The sequence below is a fragment of the Kwoniella mangroviensis genome (genome assembly GCF_000507465.2).
Source record: "Kwoniella mangroviensis CBS 8507 chromosome 1 map unlocalized Ctg01, whole genome shotgun sequence".
NCBI classification, from domain to species: domain Eukaryota; kingdom Fungi; phylum Basidiomycota; class Tremellomycetes; order Tremellales; family Cryptococcaceae; genus Kwoniella; species Kwoniella mangrovensis.
The window spans coordinates 11,348,699-11,373,201 of NW_027062533.1; the positions used below are offsets into that span (position 1 = coordinate 11,348,699).

General features: G+C 44.8%; 6 protein-coding genes across 6 annotated transcripts; 3 read left to right on the forward strand and 3 right to left on the reverse strand.

Moving 5' to 3' along the window:
• Positions 1 to 1,591: 1,591 nt before the first annotated feature.
• On the forward strand, positions 1,592 to 2,560 carry I203_104305 (uncharacterized protein; the record flags this gene model as incomplete). The annotated part of the gene is made up of 2 exons (XM_019144103.1): positions 1,592 to 1,678; positions 1,766 to 2,560. The coding sequence occupies 2 exons, from the start codon at positions 1,592 to 1,594 to the stop codon at positions 2,558 to 2,560; spliced, it is 882 nt and encodes a 293-aa protein (XP_019007152.1).
• Positions 2,561 to 6,943: 4,383 nt separating this feature from the next.
• Positions 6,944 to 9,708, forward strand: I203_104306 (uncharacterized protein; the record flags this gene model as incomplete). The annotated part of the gene is made up of 3 exons (XM_019144102.1): positions 6,944 to 7,621; positions 7,709 to 9,487; positions 9,571 to 9,708. The coding sequence occupies 3 exons, from the start codon at positions 6,944 to 6,946 to the stop codon at positions 9,706 to 9,708; spliced, it is 2,595 nt and encodes an 864-aa protein (XP_019007151.1).
• A 300-nt stretch (positions 9,709 to 10,008) lies between these two features.
• Positions 10,009 to 11,814, reverse strand: I203_104307 (uncharacterized protein; the record flags this gene model as incomplete). The annotated part of the gene is made up of 12 exons (XM_019144101.1): positions 10,009 to 10,208; positions 10,281 to 10,347; positions 10,453 to 10,535; positions 10,602 to 10,659; positions 10,729 to 10,838; positions 10,900 to 10,965; positions 11,032 to 11,084; positions 11,144 to 11,258; positions 11,336 to 11,431; positions 11,511 to 11,539; positions 11,612 to 11,695; positions 11,765 to 11,814. The coding sequence occupies 12 exons, from the start codon at positions 11,812 to 11,814 to the stop codon at positions 10,009 to 10,011; spliced, it is 1,011 nt and encodes a 336-aa protein (XP_019007150.1).
• Positions 11,815 to 12,170: 356 nt separating this feature from the next.
• On the reverse strand, positions 12,171 to 13,703 carry I203_104308 (5'/3'-nucleotidase SurE; the record flags this gene model as incomplete). The annotated part of the gene is made up of 7 exons (XM_019144100.1): positions 12,171 to 12,561; positions 12,634 to 13,030; positions 13,085 to 13,163; positions 13,229 to 13,314; positions 13,373 to 13,431; positions 13,484 to 13,599; positions 13,656 to 13,703. The coding sequence occupies 7 exons, from the start codon at positions 13,701 to 13,703 to the stop codon at positions 12,171 to 12,173; spliced, it is 1,176 nt and encodes a 391-aa protein (XP_019007149.1).
• A 628-nt stretch (positions 13,704 to 14,331) lies between these two features.
• On the forward strand, positions 14,332 to 23,396 carry I203_104309 (pre-mRNA-processing-splicing factor 8; the record flags this gene model as incomplete). Its single annotated transcript, XM_065517508.1, has 18 exons — positions 14,332 to 14,556; positions 14,662 to 14,817; positions 14,884 to 14,967; positions 15,024 to 16,720; positions 16,909 to 17,097; positions 17,164 to 17,934; positions 18,089 to 18,252; positions 18,375 to 18,972; positions 19,127 to 19,866; positions 19,997 to 20,064; positions 20,176 to 20,208; positions 20,268 to 20,288; positions 20,336 to 20,397; positions 20,448 to 20,491; positions 20,548 to 21,518; positions 21,963 to 22,171; positions 22,248 to 23,259; positions 23,328 to 23,396. The coding sequence occupies 18 exons, from the start codon at positions 14,332 to 14,334 to the stop codon at positions 23,394 to 23,396; spliced, it is 7,113 nt and encodes a 2,370-aa protein (XP_065374326.1).
• Positions 23,397 to 23,759: 363 nt separating this feature from the next.
• On the reverse strand, positions 23,760 to 24,428 carry I203_104310 (uncharacterized protein; the record flags this gene model as incomplete). The annotated part of the gene is made up of 4 exons (XM_019144098.1): positions 23,760 to 23,858; positions 23,961 to 24,084; positions 24,274 to 24,326; positions 24,393 to 24,428. 4 exons carry the CDS (start codon positions 24,426 to 24,428, stop codon positions 23,760 to 23,762), a joined length of 312 nt encoding a protein of 103 aa, XP_019007147.1.
• Positions 24,429 to 24,503: the final 75 nt, after the last annotated feature.

The following is a 24,503-nucleotide window of genomic DNA, read 5'->3' on the forward strand; positions in this document are numbered from 1 at the left end:
TAGTCGCAGTCAGGTGGATTCCAGCTTGGGCAGAATAGACTAGAGTAAGTTTCGGCACGATTCCAGTACTTACTGTCGATTACTCCAAGGATGTAGCTCCAGTGACAAACGATGATGTCAATCAACTTCATTAGCGTCGATCCTAATTCCTCACATTTCTCAACAAGCTCCTCGACTGTACGCGGCTGACGACTCTCCGCACGATCTACTTACAATTCACTGTGCTGCGAGTGGATCAGCGGAATGGGGATTCATCGGGTACTCATCGGGCTCTCACTCCAAATTGTAAGTTCGATCTGTAAGCGATATGCTACACGGGGAAAATGTCAATCCCCGAGATCCCCTCTTGATAGCTAAGTAAAGACGAGCGATAAAGACCTGCCCATGTCGTGGCTATTTCCACTTACGGCATTTCTGGTTCGTTAAACGAGCTGCCCCGGTTATGATAGGTTAACCCCCATGGAGAGTCCCTCGTTGCTCGTTCAGGTCCAGCGCGATAAGGCATCCTACAGTCAGGAGTCTCGCGGACCGTGGGTGGGTTCCGCTGACCGGAGTTACCTCTGACTTTACGCAATCGACCTGAATGAAGATCACCCCGGAGGTACTAAAATCGAATCTTCCTTTTTAAGTTGAGACGGTCGATATATAATCGGCCCCTTTCAACTCCGGCTCCGACGACCGCGTTGCAGTAAGAAACGGAAAAAAAAAGCAAAGCAAAGCAACGCAACGCATGCGACCAACGGTACATTTCAATGGCGAGCTATTCCATGGTTGTATACTGTATGATAGATGGATATGTCTGGTGGATCTTCCTTTCGGTAAAACTAGATCCGTCCTATTCAATTCGAGGTGAATACTTGATCCAGAAAACAGCTCGGAGCCTTGTCGGCAGAGCTGTATGAGGATCGGTAGATTCATTGTTTATTCTTGCTTCAAGTGGGGCAGCAGGTGGAACCTCTCCCTGATTCCAGTTGTACACCTGTCCATGCATGCATTCCATGTCTGCATCTTTCTCTTTCTCTCTTTCTTCCATCTTTGTGTAGCTTGAATATCGTATCGAATATACCAACGATAGTTTAAATCCCGCACGCACGCACGTACGTACACCTTTCAGATCGACAATCAACAATCATAAAACAGCCACCATCGTCACTCCATACTACGGGTTTTTTCATCCAACAATCGAAAATCACATCACAGTGATACAGTAGTGCAGTAGGATTCTCGTGCTGGATCTGGATCTACCAATCTTTCATCATCAAGTGAACCATCAAAGTTAGACTAAGAAACATTTTCAATTGCATCACATCACATCAGAACCTAAAAAGGAACGGACTGTTCTGTACCGTGCCCCGTACCGCTTATCGTCCAAAAAGGTTGTTAGCCTATCGCACCGAATCGTAAAAACTAGAGTACTTTGGACCGATTAATCCGTTACCCGTCTTACATCGTATATCATTCTATTTATACTACATACAACTATACATTTGTTCCAAGGCCACTTTTTCTCTCCTTTTCATCCTCGGTATCTACCCTTTCAGACATTGCATAAGATTAGAGAAATTGACTAGGAAATAGGATTGGGTTCAAGATGGCGACTGCAACAGCAACGATGGATGATCTGGTAGCTTCATTGGGAGGTTCAATGCATGTATCTCCAGATCTCAAGGCACTTCAGGTGAGTTACCATCAATTCCCACGATCAGAAAAAAGAAAGGATTTTCATCACTGATGTACTTCTACATGTATGTACTTATGACTGTAGGAATACTTGGCACAAAACATAGTTCGACCATCATCTTCTATACCTCTATCATCTCCTGGTATATCATTCCGCCCCATCCCACCATCTCGATCAACCTCATCAACTCGTAAACCCACATCTCTACCTTCTTCGTACTCATATCCTGACTCCAACATGGATATGATACCACAGGCATACCCTTCACCGATCTCACAGCATAACTCATTCTTTGGCTCATCCCTTTACCAGGACGATACAACGATGAACGTCTCTACACCTAACTTGCAAAGGCCCGGTGGACCCCTACGTCGTTCATCTTCATATGGTTTTGGTCAAGCACCACCATCCCCTCAAACTGCTTATTCTAATTTCGAGGCAGATGCATTCGCTCCGTTGTGGCAACAGCAGCAACAACAGATACAAGTACAAGTACAAGATCCATGGGCTAAGATCAGATCAGCACAAGGATCGAATGTAAATGCTTTCTCTCAATACCATCAACATCAACACGCTGGTCCCTCGCAACAGCCGACTTCCGGCTTCGGGTCATTCAGACCACCCCAAGGATTCGGCTTGGTCCACCAGCACCAGAATCATCCGATGGGTATGAGTGAGACTCCACCTACACCACCAGCAGAGGACGACGAAGAGATGATGGATGAAGATTCGATAGATGCGGAGATGGATGATTACGATGATGAGGAAGATACAGTTGAGAGAGTCATGGGTATAACGTCGACATCAGTGGTGATGCAGGGTCAGGGACGAGGGGACGGTGATAGTTGGGCGAGAGGGAGGAGGAAGTATCAGATTTGAACAGTTACATATAGATGGATAGGGACAATGGTGAATGACAGTATCATTTTAGGAAAAGCGGATACATGGCACATGAATCGTTGAATACAGTTGTCACGAAGTCATAACACAGTAATAAAGGAATTGTCAGAATGGAGTAGGATCAGATCGATTGGATAGCTTGTTGTATGTCATTCGTGATTTGTAGATATTGCAAAGTTAGAATATACCATAGAGTTGTGATTATAGAAAATATCACCCCATAGTTGACATGAATATTAAATTAACATGCTAGATCTGCTTGCATCGTTATACATGGTTGAAATGCAATGGGAAGTATTTCTTGTGGCTTTCAAGCCACCTAAGAGGATATGCATAAGCACACGCAGGAGATTAGACAACAAAAGGGATCTAGATCACTCACTCAAATCCAATATCCGATATGGAGCACTTCATCATCCTCATCGGTAGGAGGAAGGGGAGGTTCAGGTTTGGGAATGACAGGAGGTCTCGTCATGTCCGATGTCGACTTGATCTGGTCTGACTGAAAATGACCGCTTCTCAGTATAGACTGCAGGATGTTATAATTGCAAGTGGTTGTACTTATATTTCCTGCATAAGACGATACCACAACGTACGAAAAGTTTTGCAAGTTGGATATTTATCACACCTCAATCTGAACGACAAGTGCTCCCATGGCAGCTGTGCGCCCCACTTTGACTCATTTTCGTGGGTCAATCAAAAAGAGCGAGAAGCTGAAGCTATTACATCTCAGTAACTCGTCCCCCAAACTTGATAATTGCCGGAGAAGGAATTTACCATTACTCGTTCTTCAGTTACTATCGGTTCGGAGCTTGTCATTTGTGCAATTGTCAGACCAGTATTTGTATGTTTGTGTTCGCTTGTGATTCTTCCCTTTGTGATGAAAGTTGTATCAGCCATAGCACAATGGGGTTAACGATAACACAAACTTCATGTTCAAGGAAGTAGAGCCGTGTCTTACTCAAGTATGGATAACATGGATGAGCCTGACATCGGGCTTTTCGCAAGTTGTAGCCCAGTTAACACGGTAAGTTACTAGTCTTTCGTTCATCTGTTTATTTCTCACTCTGTATGTCTACATTATGCAGTGATCATATCAACAACCCAATACTAAAACTCCAACGGATCATCCCTCCTTCCCTAGCTAAGGTACTTCGCTTCAATGCGATCATGCATAATTGGCTAATGTAGTGAGTGAGTCCTTTAAAGTTCCATCTCAGCTAGTCTGTTGTAAGTTAGGAGATACTTTGATAAGGCACTGCTCGACACACATAGGACAAAGTGGTACGATTGACTAAGGGCGATCAGACAAACAGGGACGATAAATGATGGGACCACATGTCTAATTTGATTGATTGATTGATCTGGACTTAGAGTGGAGAACAAAAATAAGATGAGATGATCAAACGGGACCATCAAGAAATTCAAAGTGGGGTGAAAGGTATACCGAGCTCGAGTTAACGTGTCAATGTCAAGTCGACTTGCCACTAGCAGTAATCAATCTGACTGGGAATACTTGCTTGTGATTGAATTTTCGATCCTCGACGATACCTCGCCCAATCGAGTCGATATCCTCTTGTTCCATGAGTACGGGACAGAGGGTTAAAAACTCTTGATAATTTTTTTGATAGCAAACAATGCGACCACCCCCTGATTCGACTCGCATCAATCCGCTTACGTCGGATAAGCTGGTCTGATCGGCAAGCTTTGATGCACATGCCATTATCCCTCATAAGGATAAAACGATAAAACCAAGGGATCGAGCGAGGGTTGGATTGGTTTCCAGGAGATTTGGGATGTGTATCATGTTTATGTCAGCCAGACTAACAGTCCTGATTACGATTTCAAGATCATAGAATTAGTACTAATCTAGACGGAAATTACTATGCGGATATGATAGCGGTGCTGACCGTACTTCACAGTAAGTAGCGACAAGTTGTGCTTCTATCCATGTTTGCTCTTCAACACTTTACGTCGAGGTTCACGGAGATTGACAAACCGACGACACTCATTGACATTTTGCCTCCGACTGTGTTGACCAACAGACATTTTCGGATCATGTCATGATATCTCCATTTGTCTATCTATCTGTCCATCCCGAATACCGATCATTTACCAACCAAATGAGAGTGGGGGAGGATAGGGTCAGCCATCCTTTGAGGAGTGGTAGAAACTCATCAGACTAACGACCCCTTTCAACGTTCATTGATAATTCAATTCGACTCGCGGATCTTACTTTTTTTCGCTGTCCCTACATGCTGCGCAGCATCAACGAAACACAAAACACAGACCAACTCGTTTGGGATTCTTTGCTTCTCAAGTCTGGATTTTGACGATTCTGACAAGTTCCGCTTTTCCCACTTTCTACGCTTGATATTACTAAACTCGTCCAGGAGATAATGTATACAGAGCGATTGAGATACTGTACTGATCTTTTCAGCAACTCGGGATATATGCAATGGGCTCACTGATACCAGTGTTGCAGATTCAAACTCAGATAAGATCCGCTCTCCATTCCGTCCCACTCGGATGGTGGATATCGTCATGCAATTAATTGCCATCCCAAAACATGCTCACGAAGGAAATTTACGGGAGGAATATGGGTCTGATCACATCAGACATCAGACATCAGACATCATACCCCACATTCATCATACATCAACGATAGATCAGTGCATTCATTGAACACGTCACTTTAATGAGACATTAAATAACACCATCTTCCTATGTATGATACTTCGTCTAAAACGAATCAAGAATAGGCGAGAAACATTGATTGCTTCTCTCCTTCTCTCTGATCCAATTCATCGCAAAGGTCGTTTGGCTGGGAAAGGACTGTTCTGTTGTCTTCGTTGTTTTGATCTATGATCAGACCAGGTGAAAACCCGCTCTTGAACTAACAAGAGTCGAACAATGCTGACTTACATTCACAGAAAGATAAAACATGTATAGGGCGTTTCATCAGCACTGCATATGCGTATGCGTATGATCTGGTACGTGTCATGGTGCTGATGAAGATACAATTACCCCACTTCCAAGCTAGGATATAATCACAGGTACGTCGTAAGTACAGTGGTGCTTGGTAACTGGAAAGGAGGGATGGGTGAAGTTAGTGCACTGTGTTTGATGCGAAATGGAATGATGGATTGGGTTGATGTTTGATGACTGTTGATTGATGGGTCAACGAGTGGGTGTGAGAGATGAAGGGAAAAGGTCTCGCCCCGTCGATCCCACCTTTCTTGTTGAGCTTTGGTCCTGTATCATTAACTTGTTCTCCACTTGATTCAGATGACAGACTCGCATCAATCAAGATCAAGATCATGTATCTGCATCACAACAACGAGGTTGAGAGGTGACTGACCTGATAAGTCGTCAAGTCAACATTAGCATGATATATAAGTCACCCTTCCCTATCTTCATTTGACTCTATTCCCTTTTCTCTTTTCTTCTTCTTCTATCTCTCTTCGTCTTGAAACGTTCTCGGATACATTTCTCAGTTCAGGGATACCCTTCCTCGTTAGGTGAGTATCGGAGTATTCCTCTTGCAATTAACCCTTCCCCTTTCTCCATTGCAACTACTCAATTAGCATGGCCTTTGCGTTGATCTACTTGATCTCTGTCATTGTCACAACGGAGATATAGGTTATACATGTTATGATACCTAGAAACCAATGCTGATCGTAACATTCTCTGTTACTCCCGTCATGCTTCACTCCTGAAACCATCCTCTCCTACTCTCTCGGTTCAATTTGACTGTTCGGTTCGGCTTACACTATCCTATCCTTGTCATTGGATATTCGTCCCACCGTTGACGCCATGAACCCTCGTCCCCAACCCGATATCGGAAATCCCTTGATCCTCACGTCACACGATAAACTCCCACACACCGAAGACAAAGAACTGGGCTCTTTGTCTTCACCTCGTCCCTCTTGATCTGTGATCGTTGAAAAAGGATCTAACAGTCGATTGGCTTGGCTTGGTCCGCAGTAATCGTGAGTGCTGCAGATGTTTTCCTGATCACATCACATCTCTCATCAAATGGCATGGAGTCGTATATCTATCATATTTCTTGTTAATTGTCGAGTTGCAATCGCGAGGGAAGGGAAAGGATGTTGATTTAATTGAATATCCACTTGTCATAGGGTTCAGATAAAAGGACTCTGCGCTTTTCCACCCGACTCCTTCCCGTCTCCAATTCACGATAATTTCATACAAATAACATCCCACCATCAACATCTTCATCATCAACGACTGACCAAACCGCCGGATCCCATCCTTGGATGTAGCAATCTCTTACTTTTCCCTTTTCTTGTATTTGCTCATCTTCAATTTGTGAGAGATAATCTATTCAGCCTATATCGAATGTTCGGACTCTTACAACCTTCTGGTCAATCCAGCTACTCCGGCAACACCCCCCTTCACTCACCTCCAGTCCACAAGGTCCAATCACTAAACTCCCAGACGTCTCAACACGTCAGCTACCACCGTAAGCGGTCTTCAGCCGCTTCCACAGATCGACCTCGACGCACCTCACCAATCAACCTTCCTCAATATCCCCTCATGACTCGACCGATACGAGACGAACGACGTCTTGCTCCTCTCCCTCCCCTCTCTCATACCTCTCAGCCCGGCCTCAGCTTGACATTCCTCGCAGATGCGGCACTGGCTGATGCAAGGGGTCCTACCTCACTTCCCCATCCTCATCCCAATGCATCATTCACCCTCCCTCCTATATCATCCCTGATCGCTCCTTTACCTACCCCTCCGGCGGCCAATCCAGATTCCGTATTGTCAACTACGGCTACCGCACCGTACTTGAATTCTTCAGGGTCAATTGGTCATGTATCCATGCACACACCACCAATTTCAAGATCTCACTCTTGGAATGCAAACCCGGCCTTGGGAACCGATCAACCGGTAAACGGTTGGTCAACTACCACTACAGCCGGTGGACCATCAAGTGCACACATGACTAGACAAGGACCCTTTCCCCCTCCTCCCGTTTCTCAACGGCCATTGAAAAGGGAAAAACAGAGAAAGGTGAGTCTGCATCTCGCTTAGCTTGACTTGAAATGTTTGAAGAAGGACGACTAAGATTTGATTCGTGTATGTTGTTGTGTGTGGCAGCAAACGCAATCTCGAGCACGAGCCACTACCTCCGCGGTCCAACTGGAATATAACGTTCGACCGTATAATCGCATGACCGCTTCGACATCTTCAGTAGCGGCACCGTCTAGACAACATTCGACGGCTCATGCGGCCACTCGAACTCAGCCATCCCGTTCGTCCAAAGCAAAATTACCTCATCCTCTACAAGGTTTGACTTTGGACAAAACGTATCCTGAGAGAAAAGTGGAGGATTGGCATAACGATGCTCAAAACCTTCTTCGGCCCCCTCGACCTCGACCAAATCCTATCCCTCCAACATCGTTAAATCACCATTCAGCTGCTCAATCGCTGAATCCACCACCACCACCACCACCACCACCACCACCACCTCATAGTCTCACTCCGACGACGGGCAAGAAGATTCACCCTCCGGTCGAATCATGGGAAAACTATACTCTTCCCCAAATGCCAGGTGGACCACCATGCTTACCTCAATTCCAACCTGTTCCAGCTCCCGTATACCCTCGTCCGTCAGCCAGAAGACACCAATCTTGCACCTCGGTCAGTGGTACAAGCTGGAACAGCAACAACATTACCAATGCACATACACATAACGCTAGTCCAGGTCAAGACCACTCGTATGTGTTCGTAACCGAAAATCCAGAAGTATTCACTCGATCGAGACATAGAGCTCCTCCTATCTCTGACAATATCAGACCCGCTGCTTATGCTATGCAAAGGATTCAATCGGCCCATACCACCCAATATACCCATACTAGATTACCGGTCGCTAAGACTATCAGTGAACCCAACTCACCCAACGGGAAGAACGAGATCAAGGAGGATGGTCAGATCGGTGGCAGCTTACCTACTCCGATCACTGCTTCTATGGACACTCGGTGGAATACACCTCAGCTGGAGGTAGCTCCTTCATCTACTTTTCGACATGAAGGGCTCTCCCTACCTCAAGTACAAACTCCCACACCACCTTTGCTCGAACCCATCTCATCTCATCGTACCAGCCCCATCGTACCTATGGAGGCTGACCGTCAATCCACTTCACCGAGCTTTCCGCCTACCAGAGATATCACCCCTATCGACCAAGAAATGCGGAACTACCCAAACTCTCCTGCTCCTAACATCTGTGCTGAATCGCCTTGTGGATCTTTCAGACCTCCAGAGAGTGTGGGACAGCCAGAGCTGGAAGCTGGTGAATCATCTTACTCGGAATCTAATTCCGAGCCAGTATCAGAGGACAATCAAGATCAAGTAGATGTCGATGGACACGATAGAGATGTAGAAATACAAGTAAGATCTTGTGGTGATGGGGAGGAAGAGGAAGGTGAAGGTGAATCGTATTCGAATTTCGGTAGAAGTTCAATACCCAATGGTTCTTCTGCGATCTCATCAAATTCAAGTGTCAGAGCAAGATCGAGCTCGCAGTCTACCCATACCAGCGAGATGATCAAGTATGAACATCCATCTTCAGGTTCTTCATCAGCTTCGTCTCCCACCTCAACGACGGAATCTACTTCATGTTTCTCTCCTGGTAAGACTGCTAGCAAGAAACCACGTACGAAATCCAAGAAGGTGAAGAAAAGCGATACTGCAGCTAAGGGGAAAGGTAAAGGGAAGGGTAGATCAAACGATAACAGATCGACATCCACTTCTGTCTCTGCGAATTCAACTGCGAATGGGAATGGGAATGGCCAAAGAAGGAATGGAGAGAGAAGGAGAGAACAAAATGCTGTTGCGCAAAAGAAATTCAGATGGAAGAAGAAACAGATGGCTGCTAAGGTATGTTCTACTCAATCCCACACAGCTACTTCCCTCTTCATACTAGTAAGATTTTAGCTGATGAGTTGATACGGGATATATAGATGGAAGCAGATCTCGAATCTGCCACTGCGTTGGCCTCATCCCTTCAGAAACAAGTAGCTGAGAAAGATCAATTGGTCAATAAGTTGAAAGGTGAAGTAGGAAGTCTGAAAAGGAAATTGAAGACTCTCGAAGCATGATCCTCTTCCAAGACTGTCTACGAGAGAAATAGAAGCAAAATGGGAATGACACGATCGGGTTGGACATTACAGTATCCATGAACCTTTGACGATATACGATTTTGTCCATCGGTGACACACAGCAACAACGACAACAATAATGTTTAACACAAGTATAATTATTGCACATATCATCCATCAATCAATCAATCATGTAAGCATCCTCTTTGCACATTCCATTTTGTACATTAGATGTTCATAGACATCAGTCAGACATTATACATGATATGAATTACATTATCCATCATACAGAAGATTGGACTACAATTTAGCTTTTTGCGCTTTGTTTATAGTGACGACTGCTTTACCCCATGTTTTCCTACTTTCTATATCTTTCAATCCTTCACTCACTTTGTCCAACCCTATATATGGTTTATCATAGATGATGGCTTTGATCTTGCCTTCACTTAGGAGTGAGAGGACTTCTTGAGATACTCGGAAGACGGATGATGGGTCTTTGACTAAGCAATTTCGATTGAAGCCTACGATTAGTAATTGAATGCCAGTGGAAAATCAGGTAGTTGTTGACTAACCTGCTGTTCCGCCCCAGTACACACCCATGACTGAAGCTTGCTTGAGAAGGAGCAGATTCGCTGGGATCTGCAACATGGGGTCTACCGGATCAGCTTATTTGCCAAGTATATCTGATAGATTATGGTGAAGGAAGGTGATAACGAGGACTCGTATAAGGCCACTCCTACCCACCTTTTCGATTGATCCAGCTGCGAATCCAACCACCACTAATCTAGCATTCCACGCCACGCACTTAAGTGACGGTATGATCATCCCTATCCATCGTGAGCATTAGTAAGCAAGCTTGTATGATATACAGGTACTTGGGAGCGGCAGCTTACCAACTGGGTCAAATACTACGTTGACACCCTTACCTCCAGTTATTCTCATCACTTCTTTCTATATGAGAAGAAGTTGTGATCAGGAACTCTGCGAGTGAGTAGTTTCATAGTGGTGTTGTATACTCACCTGCCAATCTTTTTGAGTGTAATCTACCACTTCATCTGCTTTACCATAATCCTGACATATCTTCCGCTTCGAAGGCGAAGAAGCCGTAGCAATGACCTTACATCCTAGGACTAATTATACATTCCCCTACATCAGTCACTCTGATATAACGTATTAAGCTCGTTCACTTACCTTTAGCAATTTGACAAGCTGCCAGACCTACTCCTCCTGCACCAGCATGAATCAGTACCCATTCGCCTAAAACGATTTCTCGTTAGCCATATATCCCTTGCTTCGAAATCGAGGACAATCGCATAGACATACCGGCTTTGGCTCTTGCCCTGTCTACTAGAGCTACATAACTCGTCGTTGGTGTTCTGCCCTCAAACTGTCAGCTTAGGTCTTCAGTATATATGATTAGGTGGGTGTCCCTCACAAAGGTATAGTAGCAGCTTCCTCAAAGCTCAACTCATCCGGTATAGGCAGAAGGTTTCTCCAATTGACTATTACGTGCTCGGCATATGCTCCTTGGGCGTATCCTGCTACTCGATCTACAAGAGGATAGAGGCATATCAGCTAATGTGTAGCAGGAATAAGTGCATAGAATCAGCTGCTGAATCATGCCCACCTCCTGGCTGGTAAGGACAATCATCAGGTATAGACGCCGACTTCGAGATTGTCCCTGCTACTTCTGCACCGAGCACGAAGGGAAGTGGTGGCTGGGCTTTATATACGACAACACATCAGCAAACTGGTCAATCTTGGATATAGCTCTGTCAATGTGAGCTGAAGGATAGACTTACTCTGATATTTCCCCTGAGCTTGGAGTATACTATTGATTGTAGACACTATCAGCTAGATTTCATATAAAATATGGTAAGATCCCCCTTCGACCAAAGCTCACTCGAAAAAGTTGAGGCCAGCTGCATGTACATCTAGCAGTACTTCCCCCTTATTCGTGCGTGGCTTGGGTATCGGTATATCTGAGCTACAGGATCTATCGTCAGAGAAGAGTTCGCTTGAAAAGGTAGAAAGGACATGGACAGGATTAGCTTACACTGATATCTTGCTCGGATGAGCGTGTTCCTTCACTTGGAAAGCTTTCATGCTCTATCGAATGGGATCCTCAGATCACTGTGAGATGATTTAATGGTTGAGAGGTGACGGACTTAGAGGGAGAGAAAGGGATGAAAGAGGTCGAGTGCTGAGTGGTGGTTGTATATAACATGTCTGGGCGAGTGTCGGTCATCGCTGTTCGGTTATTCCAATAGCCGGCATCCCTCATCCCTCATCCCTCATTCCGCACAGTCAGTCCATCCTGTATACATACAATACAACGAATAGAATAGATAGAGGAAGCCTAGCGAGGTCAGATGCATACACCGACACACATCACACATCATCAGGATGACATGGACTGTAAGATAACAGAAATACATAGACGTGTGACAGTACTAAAGCCCTCACTCCCACAAGCTACCAGCTTTCTTCCCATCATTCTCCTCTCTCCCAAAGCCATAGCCACCTTCTATTGGTCCGGCGAATTGAGCTCGCATGGGAGTAACGCCTATATATCCCTTTGCAAACGCCCAGGCATCAGATCCTACGGGCAAGCTTTCAACGGGAGGGAACAAGAGGGGTTTCATGTTAGGAGCGAAATGGAATCGCAATTGCCCATCATGATGCTTAACTGTAGGTGACGAAGGTGCTGGTGTAGGTAGGGCACCTGGTCCAGCTGTGGATGTTGTTGAAGCGTTAGGTGGGATATCGGTATTCTGAGGTTGATTATTGGATGATGAAGGACATGAACGATTCTGATTGTAATTATCTCCTGGATCATAATTCGCTCGTGTCCTTAAACAGAGCATCCATCGTCAGCTACAATTACCAAACGTAGCTATACCAGCTCGACTGTGTATCACTCACAGCGTCGTAGCCTTGAACAACCTTCCATAAGAGTTTCTCCACATATTCGTCCATGCCGTCTTTCTCTTCCCCACTTCCAAATCACCTTCTACCAGCGGTATATTCACCGAGTAAACCTGAACGAGATGTCTTCCCTTCTCGTGATCCTCGTCCCATCCCCAGTCATCATACAGCTTCTCACATACATCTACAGCTGCGTCTGTAGCTAACTCCAGTACCCTCGAAGTGACTGGTCTGGTGACAACTCCATATGAGACTGCTATACATGGTATATGATCGGTATGTAGTGATGGCTCGCCGTTTGAAGGTCCAGGAAGAGGTATCGAAAGTGCCCCTGCTAATGCCGCACCTAAGGTTCCGGATGAAAGAGCAAATGCCGTTGAAGAATTTCGACCATCTGTGTAGAGTGTCAAATTGCTGTCCCCGTAGATTATAGTTAATCTGAGCTTACGATTGGGTCCAGATATTACTAAGTCTATCTCACCAGGATAGAGGTTATGCAAAGCTATATTTGTACATGTTGCTGGTGTCTAGATCGGAAGTCCAGATCAGCAAGTATTCATCGAGATCAAAGGAAATGGTCGAAACGACTCACACCGGAGAGAAGTATCCATTCCATAGTTTCACCCTCTTTTAGTGATCTGGGCGTAGTGGTGATATCGCCAGTAAGTCCTTCAGGTTCTGTCTTACAGGATTAGCTGGGTGATCCGTCAAGGTAGGTGGTCGAGATGCTGCTCACCTAGAGGATAGAAGTAGCTCGCTGAGATGACATCGCTGATCGCGTATGCTTTGCCGACCCTGCTCTCGAAGTCAGCTACTATGTGAGGGTTCTCTGCATCAGACAGCTCACCATGACTTCTGACAATCCGGTATCACCACTCTCACATCCCAACCCAAGCGAGACTGTAGGAGTTTGCAGAACGAGAAGATGTTGGGCGAAGAAGCGCATGGAGGACCGTCATCGTTCTGTCACATACCTATAAATTGCATTGCCATACCACTTAGGGCGGTGGCTAACTCACTGTGAGCAATACTACCGGTCTGTCCTTATAAGTTTGTAGACGAGGCATCGGGATTGTAAGCGATCTACGATGAGAGATGGAGCTGTTTGAAAGAAAGCTTGATCGAGGTTCAAGAATCCAAGATGATCCACCCGTACCGATGTCAGAGAACGATATATATGTAGAAGCGTAGGAACAAGAGAAGGAATGAAGAGAAGTGCAGAAGCGAGTATCAAGTAGCACGCAACTTGACAACTGCAGACCGCGACCTGCAACATGCATCAAGGCCGGTCAGATACGATCAAATGCGAGCACAATTTGCGGGGGCCCAGGCATACCCTCTTGAGAAGACGGAATCAAATTAGAGTTTGCACTGTACACTGGACTCGGGGCTATGTGGCATCTCCGTTTCAAGCGTGGCACCTCCGAGGCTCAGTGGAAAAACACTCTAACTTCCATTCTGGCAAGCAGACAAAAATCAGTCACCAGCAAGTGCCACACTGAAATCGATAGGGGAAACACCGATAATTGATCCCTGACTTGGGTTCGAAGTGTTGAAGGTCGTTCGCGAGATTAACAAAGATCGAAGTGATCAGAAATCCAAGTTGCCACTATAACTCTCTCACTTTTCCCTATCATCTTTTCATTCGACTATCATAGATTTGATCTAATTTCTGGTGAACGGATCGAGATCAAGATGTCGGCTCCACCAGGATTCGGTAATCTTCCGCCTCCGCCAGGGTTCGCTCAACAGCAGCCGAATGGAGAAGGAGAGGATAGTAGGATGGATGGAGATTTCTTTGGTCAATTGAGTCAAGATGAAATTGAAAAGAAGGCTAGGAAATGGAGACAATCTCAAAAGAGAAGATTCGATACGAAGAGGAGACAAGGAGGAGGTGGTGGAATAGATTTCGGTAAAGCTGTAAGTGCTATTTTGATCTTGTGGCACCTGTGTCTCACCGAGGCAGGAGGGCGAAGCATGTGTACAAAAAGTGTTGAAAGGTTGTGCTGACGAGGCCCGGAATAGGATTTACCACCTGAACATATCCGAAAGATCATAAAAGATCATGGTGATATGTCAAATAGGAAATTCAGGAATGATAAGCGTGTACATCTAGGAGCGTTGAAATATGTGCCTCACGCCGTGATGAAATTGTTGGAGAATATCCCTATGCCTTGGGAGGTGAGTCGAAGCTTTTTTCAGTAGACTTTGGATCATTCTGATATAATCTATTGTAAAATTTTGTAGCAAGTACGAGAAGTGCCGGTGTTGTATCATATTTCAGGTGCCATCACATTTGTGAATGAGGTGCCCCAAGTGATTGAACCAGTGGTAAGTTCGACTGATATGCCCCGTTTCGGAACTAGAGCTGATGTCTGGTCATATAGTACCACGCACAATGGGCATCAATGTGGCTCGCGATGAGACGAGAGAAGCGAGATCGACGACATTTCAAGCGAATGCGATTCCCACCATTCGACGACGAAGAGCCACCGATGGATTATGGAGATAACGTGTTAGATGTGGAACCATTAGAAGCTATTCAATTGGAATTAGATGAAGAAGATGACGAAGCGATATTAGATTGGTTCTATGATCCTAAACCGTTATTGGATACTCCTCACGTCAACGGATCAAGCTACAAATATTTCCAATTGTCTTTACCCCAATTAGCCAACTTGTACCGTATTGGTCGACAGCTCTTATCCGATTATTCAGATAACAATGCTTTCTACCTATTCGACAAGAAGAGTTTCTTCACTGCTAAAGCATTGAACATCGCTTTACCTGGTGGACCTAAATTCGAACCGTTATATAGGGATACCGAAGCCTTCGATGAAGATTGGAACGAGTTCAATGATATAAACAAAGTCATCATTCGTGGTGTCATTAGATCGGAATACAAAGTGGCGTTCCCCCATTTGTATAATAGTGTACCTCGATCAGTCCATATTGGACCATATCACGAACCTAAGAACGTCTACATCAAGACTGATGATCCGGACCTTCCAGCATTTTACTTTGATCCACTCATCAACCCCATCTCTCAACGTGTCGTTCAAGAAGCTCATACACCATTAGTATCTCATGAAGATGCTGTATTCGGGTTTGGTAATGAGGAAGATGAAGAGTTCGAATTTCCAGATGAACTTGAACCATTCTTAGATACCAAGGATCTCAGTAATGATAATACTGCAGATGCTATTGCGTTATATTGGGCGCCATACCCGTATAATCTACGAAGTGGCAAGACAAAGAGAGCTCAAGATGTACCTTTAATCAAGAATTTCTATCTGGAACATTGTCCGGCTGATCAACCTGTTAAAATCAGAGTATCATATCAGAAATTACTCAAGGTATACGTTCTCAATGCCTTGCACCATAAACGGCCTAAAGCAATGGCAAAGCGAAACTTGTTCAGATCATTGAAAAATACAAAATTTTTCCAAACTACGAATTTAGATTGGGTAGAAGCTGGTTTACAAGTTTGTCGACAAGGTTATAACATGTTGAATTTATTGATTCATCGAAAGAACTTGAATTATCTTCATCTGGATTATAATCTGAATTTGAAACCTATCAAGACTCTTACGACGAAAGAAAGGAAGAAGTCAAGATTCGGAAATGCTTTCCATCTCTGTCGAGAGATTTTACGATTGACCAAGTTAATCGTAGACGCTCATGTTCAGTTTAGATTGGGTAATGTCGATGCGTTCCAATTGGCCGATGGCCTTCAATACATGTTCGCCCACGTCGGTCAATTAACGGGAATGTACAGATACAAGTACAAGTTGATGAAGCAGATTAGAATGTGTAAAGACTTGAAACACTTGATATACTCCAGATTCAATACCGGTCCAGTAGGTAAAGGTCCTGGTGTAGGTTTCTGGGCACCAGGATGGAGAGTTTGGCTGTTCTTCATGAGAGGTATAGTACCATTGTTAGAAAGATGGTTGGGTAATTTGTTGGCGAGACAATTCGAAGGTCGAAACTCGAAGGGTACTGCTAAGACGGTAACCAAACAGAGAGTGGAGTCTCACTTCGACTTGGAGTTGAGAGCGGCAGTCATGCACGATATCTTAGAGTGAGTTTTTCTTCCACATGCCGATCAGCGAGGAATGCCATTCCTACATGTTCGTATAATTATGGTGGATGATGGGTGGAATTGGTGGAAGTGTGGCGAATGTGGCAGTACCCTCTGTCTCTGCCTATGCCCTGATGGTATGACATCTCATCCCGCGCACATAAGCTGACCTATGACTCGAATCACAGTATGATGCCCGAAAGTATCAAGGCCAACAAAGCGAAGACCATCTTACAGCACCTTTCCGAGGCTTGGCGATGTTGGAAAGCCAACATCCCTTGGAAAGTTCCCGGCATGCCCGCTGCCATCGAGAATATCATCTTGAGATACATCAAGAGCAAGGCCGACTGGTGGTCATCTGTGGCACATTACAACAGGCGAGTCTTTTCGTTTCAGCTATATTGCATCGTTTGGGATTTGGCTGACGACTTTACCATCGATAGAGAACGAATTAGACGAGGTGCCACTGTCGACAAGGCTGTTGTTCGAAAGAACCTCGGTCGATTGACTCGTCTGTATCTCAAAGCCGAACAGGAAAGACAGAATGGTTACCTCAAAGATGGTCCTTACATCTCTTCAGAGGAAGCTGTCGCAATCTACACTTCAACAGTCCATTGGTTAGAATCTAGGAAATTCGCTCCTATCCCATTCCCTCCTTTATCCTACAAACACGATACCAAGTTACTTGTACTTGCTTTAGAGAAGCTCAAGGAGGCTTATTCGGTACATGGAAGATTGAATCAATCCCAGAGAGAAGAACTAGCACTGGTCGAACAAGCTTATGATAATCCTCACGAATGTTTATCCCGAATCAAGAGGTTACTCTTGACTCAACGAGCGTTCAAAGAAGCTGGTATTGAATTTTTCGATACGTATGATAAACTCATTCCATGTTATGATATCGAACCTGTAGAGAAGATCACGGATGCCTATTTGGACCAGTTCTTATGGTACGAAGCGGACAAAAGGGGATTATTCCCCAATTGGATCAAACCTTCAGATAACGAACCTCCCCCTCTCTTGGTGTACAAATGGTGTCAAGGTATCAACAACCTTACGGATATCTGGGATACCTCCGATGGAGAATGTGTGGTCATGATGGAAACCGTTCTGTCGAGGGTATACGAGAAAGTGGACTTCACTCTGTTGAACAGGTTGTTGAGGTTGATTTTGGATCACAACTTGGCAGATTACATCACTGCTAAGAACAACATGTGAGAGATTTTCTTCGTCCCCTCTTCCCTGTCATCCTTGGTTTCGCCCTGTTCTCCCTCTGTTCGCCCTTGCTCGCCCCCCTTACCCCTTCATAGTTCCGCTTCCAATCTTCGTTTGCTTCTCTTACACATGCTGACAATCTCTATGACACAGTACTCTCACCTTCAAGGATATGTCCCATGTCAATGCCTACGGTATGATCAGAGGTTTACAATTCTCCTCATTCGTATTCCAGTTCTACGGGTTGGTATTGGATCTCCTCATTCTCGGTCTGCAAAGAGCGAGTGAGCTTGCTGGACCTCCTGGTGCGCCAAATGGTAAGTCAATATGTACCAAATACGCTTGTGGCGAATTACCACCAAATGATTTGGTCGATGTGGCAAAACTTCATCCCTGGATTCCGAGCTGACTTGGCTATCTTCCCCGTCTCGTCAAATAGGTTTCCTCCAATTCCGAGACTCTGAGACCGAGAGCCGACATCCTATCAGGTTCTACACCCGATACGTAGACAGAATACATATCTTATTCCGATTCACTTCCGATGAAGCGCGAGATCTTATTCAGCGATATCTCAGTGCCAACCCTGATCCGAATAACGAGAATATGCACAATTACAACAACAAGCGATGTTGGCCCAAGGACTGTAGGATGAGGTTGAACAAGCACGATGTTAATTTGGGTAGAGCAGTATGGTGGAACGTCAAATCTTCATTACCTAGATCGTTAACCACGATAGAATGGGAAGATTCCTTCTGTTCCGTCTACTCCAAGGATAATCCTCAACTCCTGTTCTCCATGAGTGGTTTCGAAGTTCGAATCTTACCTAGGATCAGAACCCAACACGGAGAACAATACTCGCTCAAAGACGGTGTCTGGAACTTGACTCAGGAATCAACCAAAGAAAGGACCGCTCAAGCTTTCCTCCGAGTTTCCGACCAAGGTGTAAACGACTTCAACAATCGAATTAGACAAGTTCTGATGAGCTCAGGGTCTGCGACCTTTTCCAAGGTGATCAATAAGCAAGTCTATTTCCACCTGTTTCCGACCTTCCTGGCATTTTTCTGATTTTTTTCTGAATTTATACGCCCATTTTTCGATATTTTTTGCTTTTTCCACCATTTCTTCCCCTTCTCCGTGCCTTCCTTCTACTTGCGCAGGGCCTATGCTGACATGTCGCAACTCTCCTTGCAGATGGAATACCGCTCTTATCGGTCTGATGACATATTACCGAGAAGCAGTGGTCCATACCAACGAATTACTCGACTCCCTCGTTAAAGCCGAAAATAAGGTCCAGACCCGAGTCAAAGTCGGATTGAATTCCAAGATGCCTTCTAGATTCCCTCCTTGTGTATTCTACTCTCCTAAGGAATTAGGTGGTTTGGGAATGTTATCGATGGGTTTCGTTTTGATACCTCAATCCGACCTCAGATGGTCGAAGCAAACTGATAGTGGCGGTATCACCCACTTCCGATCCGGTATGACACACGAGGAAGACCAGCTTATTCCCAACTTGTATCGATACCTACAACCTTGGGAGGCAGAGTTCTTGGATTCTGCTAGAGTATGGTCCGAATATGCTATGAAGAGAAAGGAAGCTACTGCTTCGAATAGACGATTGACCTTGGAAGATTTAGAAGATTCTTGGGATAGAGGTATTCCTCGAGTCAACACTTTGTTCCAGAAAGATCGACATACACTCGCTTACGATAAGGGATGGAGAGTCAGAGCGTACTTCTCTCAGTATTTCAGATTGAGAAACCAACCTTTCATCTGGACCAATAACCGACATGATGGTAAATTGTGGAACCTCAACTCATACCGAGTAGACGTGATCGCGGCTTTGGGTGGTGTAGAGGGTATTTTGGAACATTCCCTCTTCAAGGGTACTGCTTTCCCGACTTGGGAGGGTCTTTTCTGGGAGAAAGCATCTGGTAAGTGGCAATCTTCAAACCTTGTACACGTCGTCGCCATCATTTAACCGGTCGTCGCCACCATCTGCCACATTCATTCTCCCATCTTTCCTCCTTCGTCAAAACGTATGCTGATCGATTTTCTTGACAGGTTTCGAGGAATCTATGAAGTATAAGAAGCTCACTAATGCTCAAAGATCGGGTCTTTCCCAAATCCCTGTAAGCCCCATTTTTCATGATCAATTTTCGTCTAAACCCCCCCACCATCTCGCTGTTTCCACTTCCATCTCCTTTCTTCGTCAGGGTGCTTTTGCTGATTTTTATGAATAGAATCGACGTTTCACGATGTGGTGGAGCCCAACGGTAATTGTCAAACTACGTCACAGAGTATATGAGCTGACTCGACTTTTTTCCATATTCAGATCAACCGAGCGAACGTTTATGTGAGTTTTTGCCTTTTTCCTTCGATCAAGCTGACCTTCCTTCGCAGGTCGGTTTCCAAGTGCAACTAGATCTCACTGGGGTCTTCATGCACGGAAAATTGCCCACACTGTCAGTCCAGTCCTCCCTTATGCATAGACCGAGCTGACTTTGTTTCGTAGGAAAATATCGTTCATCCAGATCTTCAGAGCGCATTTGTGGCAGAGTGAGTCCCTTCTGCCACTCTCACCCATTCGGAGCACTTGCTGACATGCTTTGCAGAGATCCACGAGTCCGTTACTATGGATTTATGTCAAGTGTTCGACCAGGAGCTCGAGGCTCTAAATATCGAGACTGTCCAAAAGGAAACTATCCACCCTAGAAAGTCGTATAAGATGAACTCTTCCGCTTCGGACATTCTGTTGTTCTCGTCCTACAAATGGCAGATATCTCGACCCTCTTTGCTTACCGATAATAGGGATACATTCGATGGTACTACATCCAACAAGTACTGGTTAGATATTCAATTGAGATGGGGTGATTTCGATTCTCACGATATCGAACGATATGCTCGAGCCAAGTTCCTCGATTACTCTTCCGACAGTCAATCGATCTACCCTTCACCTACTGGTGTGTTGATCGCTATTGACTTGGCATACAATCTTTACTCGGCATATGGTAATTACTTCCCGGGAATGAAACCCCTCCTTCAACAAGCTATGGCCAAGATCATGAAAGCCAATCCCGCCCTTTACGTGTTGAGAGAACGAATTAGAAAAGGTCTTCAATTATATTCATCTGAACCTACCGAACCATATTTGAACTCTTCCAATTATTCTGAATTGTTCTCCAACCAGATCATCTGGTTTGTTGACGATACCAACGTATATCGAGTTACTGTCCACAAGACATTCGAAGGTAACTTGACTACCAAACCTATCAACGGTGCAATCTTCATTTTCAATCCCCGAACGGGTCAACTGTTCTTGAAGATCATTCATACCTCAGTATGGGCAGGTCAGAAACGTTTGGGTCAATTGGCAAAATGGAAGACTGCCGAAGAAGTCGCTGCATTGGTCAGATCGTTACCCGTTGAAGAACAACCTAAACAGGTTATCGTTACTAGAAAAGGAATGTTGGATCCGTTGGAAGTACACTTGTTAGATTTCCCTAACATCGTTATCAAAGGGTCGGAATTGCAATTGCCATTCCAAGCTACGTTGAAGATGGAGAAATTCGGTGATCTGATCTTGGTGAGTACACTTCTGATGCATCCTTATTTTTTGCCCTACCCTCCTCCTATCTTTCTTCCCTCCATCTCCTTTCTCCCTCGCTCTCTCCCTTACGACAACTTTCTCATCGCTCCCTCACCCATCTCTACTCCCCTCTTCGCCCTGCCATATCCCATATCCCCTTCGCCTCTCCACTTCACTCCTTCCTCCCTTCCGCCTCGCTTCCTCACCCATTCCACCCATCTTGCCCCGACTCATTCCTCGCTTGCATCCTTGCGCCCTACTTATCATGCATACTGGTCAAGGTGTGCATGCATTGTATGGGCTAGGGGTGACAAATGAGAATGGGAAGAAATGGAGTGGCAAAGTGGCGAAACATGGCGGGTGGGGTTGTCACCGACATCTTCACCGAACATACTTATTCTCATTCGTCATTCATCGCTAATTTGTCCATTCACTCTCTAGCGTGCTACACAACCCCAGATGGTCTTGTTCAACCTGTACGACGATTGGCTCAAGTCAATCTCGTCGTACACCGCTTTCTCGCGACTTATCCTCATCCTTCGAGCCCTTCATGTCAACAATGAGAAGGCGAAGATCATCCTTCGACCAGATCGAAGTACTATCACTGAATCTTACCACATATGGCCAAGTTTGAGCGATGATCAATGGATGTACGCCATCATTTTTATGTGTTTTATGAAGTTATTGTGCTTCGATGGCTGATTTTTGCTTTTTTTCTGATCATAGGAGTGTCGAAGTAGCGCTCAAAGACCTTATCTTGGCGGACTTCGGTAAACGAAACTCCGTCAATGTCGCTTCGCTCACCGCTTCCGAAATTCGAGATATCATCTTGGGTATGGAAATTGCTGCTCCTTCCGTCCAAAGACAACAGATGGCCGAAATCGAAAAGACCACTGAAGCTCAATCTCAAGTTACCGCTCTTCAAACTAAGACTACCAACATCCACGGTGACGAGATTGTCGTAACCACTACGACCAATTACGAACAACAGACATTCGCATCGAAATCTGATTGGAGAGTACGAGCCATCTCAGCTACCAACCTGCCCTTACGTGTCAACCACATTTTCGTTGGTAACGACGATGTGAAGGATGATGCTGGTTCATTCACCTATGTTATTCCAAAGAATGTTCTCAAGACGTTCATTGTGAATGGTGATTTACGAACTCAAGTTGTGGCTTATCTTTACGGTACTAGTCCACCTGATAATCCTCAAGTTAAAGAGATAAAGGCTGTCGCCTGGGTACCTCAAAGAGGAAGTAATAATGGAGTTGAACTTCCTGCTACATTACCCAAACATGATTTCTTACTTAAAGATTTAGAACCATTAGGATGGATCAAGACTCAATCGCAGGAATTGAATCATCTCTCACCTGCTGATGTCACTACCCAAGCTAAGATCATGGCCAACCACTCGGAATGGGGGCCTCAATCAATATGCGTAACCTGCGCTTTCACACCCGGTTCGGTATCGCTCAACGCATGGGAATTGACTGTGGCTGGATTCGAATGGGGAAGGAAAAACCAAGATGTGACAGGTCAGAATCCAGGATTTAACCCATCTATGGCAAACAGAGTACAACTCCTTTTGTCAGATAGGATTCTCGGTATGACCCTGGTTCCAGAAGGTGGTGTATGGAATTACGGTGTTGGGTTGACTCAATCGTGGAGCGATAAGCTACCGTATAGCATGACTTTGGATAAGCCTGAATCTTTCTGGGCTCCTTGTCACAGACCTGTAAGTCATATATTCATCGCCCGCTTTGCTATGTCGAGTTACGAGACTGACTTTGGTATTTCCATCAGAACGCTTTCCTCAACTTCGCTTCGATGGAAGGTGACGATGCCGCTGATGTGGAGAACAGTCTAGAGTAAACGTATGAGATGATGAGCTGCTGACGAGGTTATAGTCTGGATCATATATATTTTAACAAAAAGGAAAATCAAAATGCGCGCTAGTCAAAGTGCTATCGATCTTATATAGGTAATTATGTTTGTATTTGTAGAGTATATGAATTTCACATGCCATGTCAAAACGTTTTGCAAGATAGCCAATGTTCAAATACTGTGGTAGCGAACGATCTATCCACCAGCTTCAAGGTATGTGTAAATGCATATGAATGACATCCGGATATAATCTAATTGTATGTTAAAAATGCAATGATATATTCTATATGTCTATTCGCCCTAATCCTACAACTGCGTGATAACTAAAAAGGTGACTTATGAGACCATAAATTAAATTTGGTCAACGACTCTTTCACTGTTGGCCTTTTGTTCTTTGACGAATTGTCTTCGTTTCTCCCAGAACTCAGGGTTGACAGTGATGAGTTTTTGCTGTTGTCAGAGATCCGAGATCAGCTCCAGACGGGCTTCGCGAGAGGGGCAAGATTCGCAATGACAAGGCTGGATGTCACGGGACATTAAATGAGGACTTACGTTGGTGTCGTGAGTGATCTTGTCCCAAGGTCTCCAGTCACCGTGTCTGTCCCAGACGACCTCAGGTCCTTGAGAGAGTCTGTAAAGGTAGTAAGAAGCACCACCAACAGCGATACCAACGATACTACATTTCAATGACACACGAAAGTTAGCTTAGTGCCTCGTTCAAACTCTGTTGCCATTGCCGCGGCAAGAGATGTCCCAGTGGCAAGACGAATTTTCATTCTTTCCATTCGGCCGATCCCAATTTTCTTCCCAAAGACAACACCCAGATTATGCAGCAACATGATGATGGGAGTGAAAGTGGACTTACCCAAAGATAGGGAGGGTCTCAGCAGGAGCCCATTTCTTTAAGAAAGCTCGGTTCTATGATCATACCACCAAAATTAGCACCGAGTTTCAAAGAACAAAAATGATTTGTATTTTTCGAACAGTTATTTGTATTTTACGGGTGATGTCGGAATTCATCGTAAAATGCAGTACAGTACTGTATGTACAAAGAGCTGGGTTACTCACCATCTTGATTAACTGATATATAGATAC